Source organism: Anguilla rostrata, chromosome 8 (genome assembly GCF_018555375.3).
Source record: "Anguilla rostrata isolate EN2019 chromosome 8, ASM1855537v3, whole genome shotgun sequence".
Classification (NCBI taxonomy): Eukaryota; Metazoa; Chordata; class Actinopteri; order Anguilliformes; family Anguillidae; genus Anguilla; species Anguilla rostrata.
In genome coordinates this window covers 21,498,100-21,511,879 of record NC_057940.1, presented here as the reverse complement: position 1 = coordinate 21,511,879, position 13,780 = coordinate 21,498,100, and the positions used below count along the sequence as shown (strand labels likewise).

General features: G+C 42.7%; 1 protein-coding gene across 4 annotated transcripts in view; it reads left to right on the top strand.

The window, feature by feature from the left end:
- The window catches only part of agap3 (ArfGAP with GTPase domain, ankyrin repeat and PH domain 3), a 244,476-nt gene that overhangs the window by 140,522 nt on the left and 90,174 nt on the right, over positions 1-13,780 (top strand). For all 4 annotated transcript variants that reach the window (XM_064347035.1, XM_064347033.1, XM_064347032.1 and 1 more), the window contains exons 2-3: positions 4,302-4,360; positions 7,763-7,850. In XM_064347035.1, the coding sequence (XP_064203105.1) occupies positions 4,302-4,360; positions 7,763-7,850 (147 nt within the window). The remainder of the gene's footprint in view (positions 1-4,301; positions 4,361-7,762; positions 7,851-13,780) is intronic.

The window sequence follows — 13,780 nt, the reverse complement described above, 5'->3', positions numbered from 1 at the left end:
AGCATTTGATGCTGCGGATGTGTGATGGCTTCTCTCCCAGACAAACAGCCAGGCAGTAATGGCGGGGAAATTAACTAGCAGTAATTGCAGGTATTAGACCTTCATGTTGGTTCCTGTTTTCCTTGCTTCAAGTCAAAAAGCCCTGAGTGAGAACTCCTTTGAACAATGTTCTCTCACCCACAAGCTGACAAGAAACCAAACAAAATGGCAATAGCTGTATGATGAAAAGGTTCCTAGACCACCTACCTGTAGCCCCTGTATTATTGTGCTGAAATTGCCTGAAATAACGTTTATGTTTGTTTCTACACCAATTTAGGGAAATGACCTATTAGTTACTCACGACCTGTGATACAGTTGATTTAATTTACTGTTCATTGGCTTTGCCTTCCATTTTGGATGAAAGGACGCCTGCTGAATGCAGATATTAATTCTGTCAATGATAATAAGCAGGCCACATCTGCTATGCATTTGAAAAGACTTGTTGAAAGCCAGAAGTCCAGTGTTTTTTTTGTTGTTTTTTTAAAATGAAACATTAGATCTGTTCTGTGGATTTTATGTTAAAGTATGAGTCTTGATACATTTTTTAGTTTTTGAATACGAAGACCTGCCAAATGCATATTGGATCATCAGTCAGATTGCAGTTGCGTATTTGCTGCATGATAATAAATCTGATATGGAGCTTGGTTTGTATAAATGGCATGAATATTGTGGAATTTCTATTACAAGTAAGCAATACTGGGAGACTGATCTGGATTTTTTGGGAGTATCATTTAATCCCGTGTTTTAACTTACACACATTCAGTCTCTCCTCAGATATTCACTCACTCATTCAGTGTATCTCTTATTCACCTTCGTACACACAGAAACACATACAAATGCATGCAACTACATCTCTCTCTTGCTCTCTCTCTGTCTCACTCATAGACACTCTCTCACACACACACACACACACACACACACACACACAAACGCATCCACATCCACAGTCTCTGTCTTACCCACCCACACACGAAAACACACACACACAAATTCAAAGACATGCGCATTCACAGTCTCTCTGACACACACTCACACACACACACACACACAAACACATCCACATCCACAGTCTCTGTCTTACCCACCCACACACAAAAACACACACACACAAATTCAAAGACATGCACATTCACAGTCTCTCTCTGTCTCACTGACACACACTCACACACACACACACACAAACACATCCACATCCACAGTCTTTGTCTTACCCACCCACACATAAACACACACACACACACAAACTCAAACCCATGCACGTTCACAGTCTCTTTCTTACCACCCCTCCACACACACACACACACATACATTTTAATGTAAGTTGAGCAATTGCGAGTGTTCCTGTTCTTGCCTGGGCATGTTGTGAGGTGTGAGGAGCAGGTAATTCAGGCAGAGAGAAGGAGGGCCCAACACGGAGGCATTAGCGTTCCATTGGCTGACTGAACACATGACCTGTGTGGGTGAAACAGTGACACATGCCAATTGCATGATAAGATATTCTAAGCATCGTGTTTTGTTTGTGTTGTTTTTGTTTTTTTGCGAAAGTCATGGGTATCAGGTTGCTGTTGCCGGATTTTCCTCATTTAAATGCTAGTAACAGATTTGGTCCTTTACCCTCAAAATGACTGATTGCTCTTATGAAGTTCAGGGCTTCTGGAAATTTACATGGGTGTGATTTTCACTGCTGTAAGATCTTGTGTTAGTCATCCATTTCAGAGTGGCCACCCTCCCATGCCTGACTGCATTGTTTGCGGTAGAGACAAGGTGTCTGCATGAAGGCAGTATCTCCGGTGGATTAGACGCCAGCACAAGGCTGAAGCTCTGTGATGACGCCTTAGCAGCTGCTGTTGACACAAATGCACCAGCATATTTCCCCTAAAGCTGCGGGTCCTGAATGTAGTGCCACTCTGGGGGTCCCCGTATAAAGACCTTGGATGACAGAGTGAGGCTTCATAGGCTTCATGAACCCTGCAATAGGTCTAGCTGCCATTTGCTCCCAGCTGCTGAACTGACCGATCAGCAACTTTGCTTTCTGCAACAAAGGAATTGTATTAGTTTATATCACCTAATGTGAGTCAGCTAATGTCTTCATGGTCCTCTGTGGTTACAGCAGTTCAGGTTCATTCAAACAGACCTGCATTTTTACATGGTCATTAAATCATGCAGTTTGGATGATATTTTGGCTGGCCTGTATATGAAAGTGACATCTATGCTTGTGGACGTCTACAGACATTATGAAATGTTTAGCATTTAGCATGTTCTGTGGCTCCAATAATTTATGGAAATGAAATATTCTGGAAATATTGTGAAATAATATTATTAAATTATTATTAATATATTTCCACACTTGATATATATGGGTTAATATAATGAGTATTGCTGCTTTCAAATATTGACATACAGTATATATAATTACGTTAACCCATGGGCATATTAATGGGCATAGTTTGACTATTTCTGAGAAATTATTTTCCAGCGTCTTTTCCTTGGTTGCCTCTTTGAAAATGGCTAACTAGACATCTGACTTTGCCCTGTGTTTTACACATGGGTGGTGTGCACTTGTGAGCTAGCTAGTAGTTGTTTCACATACATACGTGATACCTATGAAAATGAGGAAGCATCTAAAGTTAAGCATGCGATTGTTGTTGCGTTCACTTCAGATCATTGCAGTGGTGATCAAAACACACTGGTGCCTATGAAGGTTTTGGCAGATCTTGCACAGAAATATTTGGCAATACCTGCAACAGGAGTGCCTTATGAAAGACCATATTTTACTAAAGAAGAGAGCTGCATGGTCCACTTATAGTATTAACAGACTAATTTGCCTCAGCAACTGGCTTAAAGAAAAGAAAGGAGGCAGTGACCATACATGTAGTGACCTCACATTGTGGCTCTGGTTTTTGAAGTGATTGGGCCAATGCAGTGCCTCGGTTCACTGAATAAGAGATTTTATTCAATAATTCCTCTTAAATATTACTTTCATTGTGCACCATCTACGCATTTTGTGCAGTACTCTGATACAGCAGACCATTTTGTTCATTCTGTTCATCACAGTTCTTTACTTCAAGAATAATAAGTGTCAATTTAAAGTGAAAGAAGAGCAGACTCATTTAATTAAAATCTGCCATTTTAATTTAAAATTTAATTTTGAGGCAGCTGTCGGTGTTGTGACTGCACTGCAAAACACTGAAAGGTGGGGAAGGGAGTCATTAAAAAAAGATCTGAATCATCATGGTTTGTGTCACATTACATGGTATTTTAATGGTCATTCAAAAGGGCAATTAAATATGTGATTAATCATAATTATCTATCGAACTTGTGAGATTAATGATCTGTGATGAATAAATTTATCCATTGATAACCGACAGCACTATATATATATATATATAATATAAAATTATAATATATATATTATATATATATATATATATATATATATATATATATATATATATATATATATATATATATATATAGTATGTAGTAGGATCATAGGATCAGGGCTTAAATGTAATGCTATGAAGAAGGGCATGGGGCCCCAGTGTCTGTTTTCAGACAGGTAACAATTTGTCTTATGTGAAGGTTCCATGTACAATGGTGGAATTGTACTGTATAATGTGTCATAACTTTGAGACACTGCTAGGCTCTAAGGAAACGCAATAGGCTAGGATGGCGTCTGACTGGATCGCATGCATCCCGGACAGCCCCTTTCGCCCCCCTCCCGGGTTTGACTGAGATAGCAATGGAGACGGTGGTGTTGACCCAGGTCCGGTCTGCCATGATGGCCTCGTCTCTGGTTACTCAGGGTTAGCGAGCTGACGACGAGCATGCTGGCTGTTGGCGCACGATTGCTTCCTGTCGCCAGCCTGCTGCTCACCTGGCAGCTGGAGGCAGTGACGCATTCATAACATCTCAGGAAGCGGCGGGATGCTAGCACGACTTCTCAAATTCGCTTTTACTCATTGACCTTTTCCAAAAAAAAAAAGGCTTATCTGGCCTTGGTAGTGAGGTGTGTTCCGACAACTCCCCCCTTGAGGGTGTTTGAGATGTATGCCATTAAGCATTTAGTTCTGAAAGCCACCGCGCCTTGCTTCTTCCTTCCAAACAAAAACATCTTCTCCCCGAACATCACTTTCACCCAGATCACCCCATCATCCCTACCCAGCTGCTGTCCCTGTGTTTCCAGTGGGCACTGTGGGTGAAAATGAGAAATGCGCCCATCCCACCTGATCCCCTTAAACGTAATTTCCTGTCTCTTTCAGACTCCTTCGTCAACAGTCAGGAGTGGACGCTGAGCCGGTCGGTGCCGGAGCTCAAAGTGGTGAGTATTTTTCCCACACACATGTCGATCCTGATTTTACCTTTCCAAACTGTGATGTTTTCTTTTACAGTGCTGGGGAAAAAGGCAGGCTCTCAGCGAAGGGATTGGGGGGCTTTATAATGAGGTTTTTAAAAATTGATTTTGGCTCAGCGGCCTTACTTCCACCATTTCAATGAGGAGAACGGAATGCAGAAATTGGCAGGCAACAGGTCGTTTTAATGAGGCGGGTTGCCGTGTGGGTGCAGCGAGTCTGCACCAGGGGCTCTGACAGTGAGTGACAGTTTCGGGCCAGTCTTGTGACGGGACCCGGGAGTAATTCATTGGGCCGGCCAGCGGGCGGGATCCTGACGAACCCTAAAAATACGCGCGGGACGTCGGAGGGTTCCGTCGGTAATGAGAGCCTCGCGCGGCGCGGCTCCCTGCGCGTTGTGCGGGCGATCGGCGGCGGCCAGGATCTTGCGGAGACGCCCCTGCCGCTGCCCGTCACCGCGGCCCTGCCCGGTCTGTCGGGGAGGCGGGAGGCTAATTGCGTTTCTGATTGCCCCCGAGCGAAGCCCGGGAGGGCCGGAAGGCTCTTTCTGGCGGTAGCGTGCCGTGGCGGTGGAGTCCCCACCCCCACGCCGTCAGTCGGCGCGGATACCGGTTAGCACGCGGCTGTTTGTCACCGTGTTGATGTCGCACGATGGGGACGTGCGAAGCGGCGGTCCACTTGAATCCGTGAAATCCAGGAATTGCGAGGAGCGAGGATAAGCACGGCACGTTTTAAGGCGAAGGAGTGTTATTTTGGAATCTTCTCACCGCCTACCGTCCTACTGTCCTGTCGAATCCGCTCAGAGAGGAACAAAAGCCTTCGGCTGGCAGAGTGGCCGATATCATCTCCTTCAGCCGTGGATAAGGGTGGGATCCTCAGTCAGGAGAAGGAGCAGTTGCCAGGTTGAGTGTTCCGGGCCCACTTCAAAGCCGTCTGCCTCCCAAAAATACCTGCGAGCAGCGAGCCCCCCCCTCCCCCTTCTGCGCTGTTTCTGTTTACGTGGAGAGACGAGGGTTGTTAGACGCTGATCTCACAAACCCCTCTCCACACACGTCTCTGCAGACCTGCTCGCGCATAATGGGCTCCGAATGCGAACGCCTCTGAGTCTGGTCATGGCGCATAAACAGAGTGCTACCTGCTTTAATCTGCTTAATTTGTGGGTTCCGCAGGCTTTTAGCAGCGCGCCGCTGGCAGAATGGTGTTTAGCCCATATAATCTAACAGCAGCGCTCCCCTCCCCTCCCTCCCTTCCTCCCCCCCTCCGTCTCCGTTTGCGGTTGTCTCGTGTTGCAGCGACCTTGTCTCGGCTCTGAGACAATGCCGCATTGTGCCTCTCCCCCTCCCCGTGCGCCGCGACCGCTAACCTCGCCCCGCGCCGGCACTCGGAGCGGAAGAGCCCGTCTGCCTCCGCGCTCCTTCCCTCGAAGCGCCGCGTGGGAGGCACGTTTGCGCGTCGCGGTTCGCGGATGCTGTTCCCGCGACAAAAGCCCAAAAGCGGATCTACCACCTGCCGGTTGTTTGTAGGAGAGGAGAGAGGGAGGAGAGATGCCGCCACGCTGACATCCTCGTGCCTCAGTTTGGAGTAGTGCACGTGTCTGCTGCCCCCTGGTGGCAGGCTTGGCAGGCTCCTCTTGTCCCTACAGGTTTTATTTGTATCCGCTTTCTTATGTTCTCTTGCCGTTTATATTGTGACACACAAGACTAGTTTTAGTCAAATCCATATATATATATATCTACTAACTAAGACAGGAGCTCACCTTTAATGTAGGCTGGGCCCGATGGTAACAGGATAAACCCAGTGCTAAGGTATTGACCAGCTATTTCTCAGATCCCACTGCAGACACATTTGGCCTCATCCCTCCAGTGGCGGGCTGGCTGTAAGTTTGCCAGGTTACTACATTTTTTCCTGTCAAGCATGAACTTTTCATCCACAGGCTGCTACTGTATCAGCTGTCAGTGATTGAGAGGTCTTTCTTTAAATCATGTACAATGTGAGGTCTGTAGAAGTGAAACAAACAGTCAAGTGAGTCGGGGGAGTGAACACGCTTCGGCCAAAGTGCTCCTTACTTGGGGGAGTGGCACTACAGGGGCTCAAAAGGCACAAATAGCGATTGGGTTAAATAGGAGTTAACGTCCATCCCAAATCTCGCCCTATGCTTCTGATCTTTTAGTCTTTACTTCTTGTACTACGAGCAGATTTTTTTTTTTCTGTTTATGAAGCTAAACTGTATGCAGCGTTGTTTACACTTTTTTCTTTTATTTTTAACTTTGTTTTGGTGTTTCAATAATGTTTTCTACAACAATACCTAGCTCCTGGGACTGTAGCCTATTGGTAGCATATCCCTGCCTTCTGGTAAAAAATTTTTTTTTAAAAACTAATCAAAAAATCAAAACACAGAAAAATTGCCATGATTTCTTTAGGGATTCATTCTGCTCACCTCACAAATTACATTTCTGGCACAAAGGATTTACAGAATCATTTCATGACTGCATAACAATGGCTCTTTTTAATTTGTTCACCTTCCTGAATTTCTCAGTGTGAATGCAGAGGCACTCTGGGAGCTCCTGGAAAAAACAGGAGGGCAGTGGGGATTTCTGGGAAACGGGAATGCATGAATGCCAAGCCTCACTTCCCGTGCCCCTCGTGCCAGAGGGCGGAGCCAGCTGGCTGATGCGGGGGGATGGAGGCGTGCGGGTGGCAGCGGGGCATCGTTAGAGGAATGTTGTGAGAGTCGCATCGGCGGGCGTGGCGAGCGGCGGTTCCGCGCCGCGAAAGCAAACAAGATCACAGGCGGCCCTCGGGCGGCCCCAAAACCGCGGGGCTCCACCACCTGCCGAGCCGCGCAGGTGTTCGTGAAATAGCAACAGGGTTATTCATCGCTGTTTCTCACAAAATTACATTCCGGGAAAACAGAATCAAAATATCTCATTAGCCCTTTTTTTGTAAAAGCAACGGTGCCTGCAAAGCCTACATGGTTTAATTAACTATGAGAAATATGAATGCATGAAATTGCGGCACAGAAACCCTTACTTTGTTCCAGCAAGGGCTCCTTGCGCAGTTTCGAAGTATGGGAGTGACATATAGAAGTGTTCATTGAGAGAATGCTTTTTTTGATGAAATTATCTTGGGGGGGAAAATACAAAGGTCAGTTTTTGCTCGCTTGGCCTGAAGATAAAGGTAAGTAAATGAAGACACAATGATTTGATCTAATCTGCCTTGACAACTGCAATTGTATAAAACCATTCTTCCCTTAAATGGTAGGCATTTACCCGAGGCATCTGTTTTGGTAATGTGTTGCTATCATAAAGACGGCACTGAAATATTATGTGTGTCATTTATTTGTTTTCTTTTGTCTGCTTGCTGTCGGACAGGGCATTGTGGGTAACTTGTCCAGCGGGAAGTCTGCCTTGGTCCACCGGTACCTGACAGGCACATACGTCCAGGAGGAATCCCCTGAAGGTAATGCAGGAGCCTGTGATTAGGGGCAGCAGGGCCTTAGAGGTGTGGCCATACACAAGTGAGCATGCCTAAACGGGTGTGGTAAACATAGAGAGCAGCAAGGGGACTGGTCAAGTGAATGGCCTGAAGGTTGTTAGGCAAGGGAACGTTTTGTAATTGTTGGTGCTTGGGCTGTGGAGGAAACAATGTCATGTCTTATAAGTGTTCTTCAACTGCATGAAACATTTTTGGACATTTTTCAGATTATACTTTGAAATGAGGGGATTACGTTATCAAAATGAATAGAATGCTTGATTGAGGCTTTCAGCTTTAAACCCAAATGCACTTGATTTGACTGGATGATTGTGCTTGACCGAAGCTGCATTTTCATTAAGATTTTGTTTTTGAATCATTCGTATTTATGCTGTTTTTATTACAAGGTGAAAAATTATTGGAGTATGTGAGTAGCAACACCAATCAAAAGATAAGAGCTGTGCTGGAGAAATTATTTGCTTTGCACACATATTTGCTGCATTGTGAATTACTGCACAAATGCATACTAACAAGCTCAACACGAGTAATGGAAGTAGTAGCATGGGATTCAAAAACACACTTTACATAAAATCTTTAATCCTTTAATATGCATAAGAATAGCGTGTTAAACAAATGGACATAACTTATCGAAGTTCTATTTTGTCCTAAATAAAGCCAACAAACAACAAAGTGAACAGGTCTGTTAGCAGAAGAATCTAAATTTCATAATATTTTTGTTGTGAACCAGTAGGCTCAGATATGATTTAATCCAAGCCTTTAACATTATGCTTCTTTGCTACTGCTAGTAGTACTTATATCTGAATCTCACACACAGTGGTTCACAGTGAGGATCCACAGGGGTGAAAAGGAATCATTTTGTTTACTCTTTCATTCCATTAATGGGCTCAGCAGATACCTCAAAATTCAAGCCTGCCGTGGGTTCAATGACAGTCTTGGAAGGGCGAGCGTTCTTTCATTTTTGTCTAAATTATAGTACAGATGCAACATGAAATGCATAATTAGTTGCTGGCATTTTGTTACTCTTGAGAAAAGGAAAGGAAAAACACTACTAGCTTAATTAGCGCTCTGCAGATGGATGACAGAACGCTGAAAAGCAGAACCTGAATGTTTCTCGTTTAGGGTAAATTATTTCTGAAAGGATTTTCTTTGAGAGCGTCCCTTCGATTATCAGCTTAATGCCGTGTAACATTCGCAGGTATCTGTGATGGCGCACACTCTTTTCATGAGGGAATGCGAGTTGTGTTTCCTCTGGTTCGGCCACTTGTTCCTCGCTCACTATCGAGCCAGTGTTTCCTCTCCTGTTAAAGCTGAACCAACAAACTTCTCTAAGTAGGCTTATGACCCCCGTCCCCCTTTAAATTTTTTCCTGTTAATTCTCTGCCACTTCTGTTCTCTACCCCCATCCCATATTTGGTCATCTTGCCAGTGCCAAGAACTGGGTGCAGGTAGTGTGTAGCTGTTGCTTTAGCAACGGTGGATTGGTGTCAAAGCGGTCTTGCCAACTTGGCAATTTTGTTGGCAGATTTGTTAGAGGCTTTTGCAATATCCTAGTGGTTTGTGCACAGAAGCTGCTAGATGTTCATTCCTCTTGAACAGAATGAACACGCTCCACACATTCAGAAAATAAGCAGAATTGGCGTGTTTTGGCAGTTCAGGAGCTTCTGTTGTAGTTGGAGGGTTGCTGGCTCATATCCCAGGTGAAGCATTGCCACTTGTGCCCCTGAAATGACTGCAGTAAATATCCAGCTGTATAAATGGGCTGACCATATAGGCCGAATGCTATAAAAGCCAGGCTGGATACTCGTAATCAATTATGCGAAGAAATGCTTTTATGCGACTGGTAGATCCCGACAAGCTCAGTTTCAGCTCCTCACAGCTGGTACAGTCTTCCTCATATTAGAGTAATAGATTAAACTCATCCTCCACCATTCAAAAGACCTGTGCTTCTAAATTCGTGGTGAGCAGCAGTGTGCGTTTACATTCCAGTCATAATCAATTTTCTCTTTGCTCATAAAATTCAGTTGAAAGTCCAGGAAACTGAAATCTGTGAATTCTTTGCTAATGTGTCGTTTTAATGCTTTTTTTCAAAAACGAAAGGCCAAAAAATATTTTAAAAAGTATTCTTGCAAAAAACAAAAACAAAAAAAAAATGTATCAAAGCCTGTGCCGAAATTGGCTTGCTTTCCCCCTTGGCTAAACGGCAAGTTTTCAGTCGGTGTGGTTAACTGGGTGTTAGTTGCATAACAAAAACACTAAACCCAGTGAAATCCTTACTACATGTAATAGGTAAATGATGCTATTGCCACTGTTTTGTGCAAGCAAGGCAAGCTAAGTTGAAAATGCTTAAGCATTGCCCTTCTGTGAATGCGGAGAAGGCAATGCGCTTTTTTATTTTCACAAAATGAGACCTACAAGAAATGGGTTTTATATTACAATAACCCATATGGTTAGTATGTGCAGTGCCCATGTTCACATGGAACTTGTCGCAGAATGTGGTGTATTGGTTTAACTAGTGAAAATTAAATAGCTTTCAAGCTTAGACGTGGAATTAAAGACTTTATTTATTTGGGTGTAATGTCTGGAGTTAGAGGCTGCTATAGAGTCTAATGTTTGTGTAGAGTAGCTCTGTGTTACAACGTTATTATACATTGAAATTATATTCAGGCTTAACTATACGATGATAAAGCCTAGTTTATGTTGCTTTCTTTTATTTTGTCTGGTTGTGTAAGGTTACTCTTCTGACCTAGCTAGCACTTAATGGTTTACATATGACCAGTCACAATAATATAATAGTGTTTATTACAATTTTATGATTATAATTGAGTCACTTGAAAGAAATATTAAGAAGACAATCAATTGTCATTTCTGGGGAATATAACCACAATTTAAATCCAATTTCCTGGACCTTTACCAGGTGCTGGCTGACTCAACGTGCTGGGGTGTGGTCTCAGTACGAACCGCACCATGCCACTGCCAACTGTGGCCAGTAGCTCCATAGGGTGACCTGCAGTTGGTGATTGGGTCACTCAGGGTTTGGGAGGGTTCAGTCGGTCAGGGATCTGCATTTCCTCTCTCTCTCCAGTGACTCTCACTGGTCAATTGGGCGCCCGTGGACTACAGGTCAAAGCCGCATATGAAAGGTCTTACTCCGACTTCACTCTGTGCGAGCTTAGATGTAGTCCGTGATGTGAAAAGAAGCAGATGGTGACACCACGTGTTTTGGTGGAGAACCACAGATGTCTACACTCTTCTGAATTGGCAGTGGGGTTAATACATTAATGTGGCTGCAGTTGAAGATAATTGGACGTCCCAAATTAGGGTGGGAACTGGACATGTCCAGCCCCACATTCAATACCAAATCTTTCTGTTACTACAGAGCTAGCCTTTAATCAACATAATTTGGCCCCACCCGCACAATTAGGGAGATGTTAGATCTAATGGATATGCATGCCCCTTGAGGCAAAGCTATAGATATATCTGAGACTTTGCACATTAGAAATGGTAATAAAGAGCATTATAATTACAAAAATATGGCAGCAATTTATGTACATTCTGAACATATGCTCTTTCATTGCATAGCAATATCACAAGGGGCAATTGTTAAAACAGCGCGCAGAGCTCTCTTGGTTATAAATACTTTCACTCTTTATAAAGCAAAAGTTGAAGCTGTGTATGAATCTGTCCTGGGGCTTGTACACAATTAGGTTTGCCCAAGGCATCCTTTTTTCATAACCAGTTGCAGTTTTATTTCGGAAACAAGCTCTTCTCTGTCTTAAAGAAGAATTAATTAGAATTAATAGCATGTACTCCAAAACTCAACGGTATAAGCCGTGGACAATTGCTGACAAATTCAGTGTATTTAATGTTTACAGGTTTGAGTCTAGAGAGTGCTTACAAATGCAGAATAGGCTATCTCAGAATCTGTTGGATGTTGATGTAAATATTTAATACAGGTTTTAAAATGCTGCATTTTTAAACTTTAGCTGTTTTATGCAGTGTGTAAGTATAGCCTACAGGTCAGTACCAAGGTTTAGAATAAAGAGGGGTCTAGCAGGGCGAGGAAAGGACCCTGTCTTTATCTGGATTTTACGCCAACTTACAATTTTGATCATTTAATTAAGCTCGACATTTATATTATCTGACATTTCGGCTATGTGTCTTACTCAGTGCAAAAAATAAGTTAAGTGTTTTACTGTTACAGTGAGACTTAAAATCTTATTGTGTCTGAAACTTGTGTATGCCACTAAACTACTATATGTTGTTTGGTAAACGGAGAATGTTTTGCAGCTGTAAGTGGTGGTTCAAGGTGTGTGTCACACCCAAAGGACTGAAATTTACTGTCAATCAATCAAATTTTATTTATATAGTGCATTTAATAAAGGATGTGTCACAATAAGCTTCACAGTTTACCCTGGCAAGACACCCCCCACAGTGTGAGCTAGAGTCAAAAGTAGCAAGGAAAAGCTCCAAGTTAGACATGTACGGGGGGCATCCTCCTCTGGCTGGCTCAGGGCATGCGTTCACAAATACGAAAATCAGTCAGTCATCTGAACTTACGGTTCAGCCCCCTTTAGTAAATATGAAATGTATTTATGCATTTCTATTTGTTTTTTAATGTTATTTTCACAAAGCTGCACATTAGGACGCTAAAGTAATTCTGTAGTTTGTGGATGCAAGACCAAATTGAATTGATAGCGCTTCGTATTTGATAACGCTGTCTCTGGAGAGCCTGTAATGCCAATGCTCTCACACCTGCAAGACGAAAAATCCCAGCGCCACAGAGGATGAAGGTTTCTCATGTATGTCATTTAGAGTCAAGGTATATTTTAAAAAAAGGTTTTGGGCACAAATACAAAGAGAGCTGAGTGATTCAAATTCAGGTCTAAGTGTAGTTTTATTCCTTTTTTTCATGAATGTTTCATGAGTGGAGCCTTGCCCCCCAACCTTCCTTCGAGTATGACTTTGTAATTTGTTATTAAGTGCGGATCAGATTTTTTATTTTTTTTTTATTTTTTGCCGAGGCCAAGTTATAGCCCTGCATAATATTGATGTGGAATTTCCTTAAATTTCAGCTGCCTTATTCAAACCTTATTGTTTAGTTTAGATGATTTAGAAGTTGTTATATGCAGACACAATCCGAGTGTCTGCATATAACGACTGTAGAGCGCATTGTAGAAGTAATTTAACATTAAACAGTGGTCAGGGAGAAATCTGCTAATTTGCAGAATTAATATTCCAGTTGACTGTGTTAACAATGTTGATAGTATAGGTCAAAGTATATATATATATATATATGTCAAAGTAGTATAGGTCATTCCTCTTCCCATGAATCTAAGCCTTTGCACATCTTTGGTGTGTCACGCTAGTAATTACATAGTGTTTAAAACACCGGTTTATACAGGCAACACTGCTTAATATAATATCAAATCAATGTGAATCTACCCTTTAATTATCTCTTTATAATATGTTTTGGTCAAAGTGATGTAGCATGTAGTTGAATTTTGTTTTTACCTTTTGTTGTCTGTCTCATCCAAGGCAATAAACAAATCATCATATGTTTGCAACGGTCTAAAGAAAACAAATGGCAATGAACAGACATCAAAAAATTTCGAAAATAGGATTTACTAAAATGTGCTGACAGGGAGGATAGGTGTTAATAAGAGTGTGTAATTGAACTGGGATTTTGTTTGCAAAGTCTGAATAAAAGAAGTGGTGGTGATTCAGTCATTTTCCTGGACCTCTTTCACCTTTTCATATTTTCTGTGGCTTTTGGGTAATCTCCCAGCTATAATCCCTTTCTTAATTTGCTTTATCCTCAATCTCCGTTAAGCAGGTTTTGCATATAAGAAGCAGATATAAACCTATTCTGCATGGTTTTTTCTGCAGGCTTGCTAAAA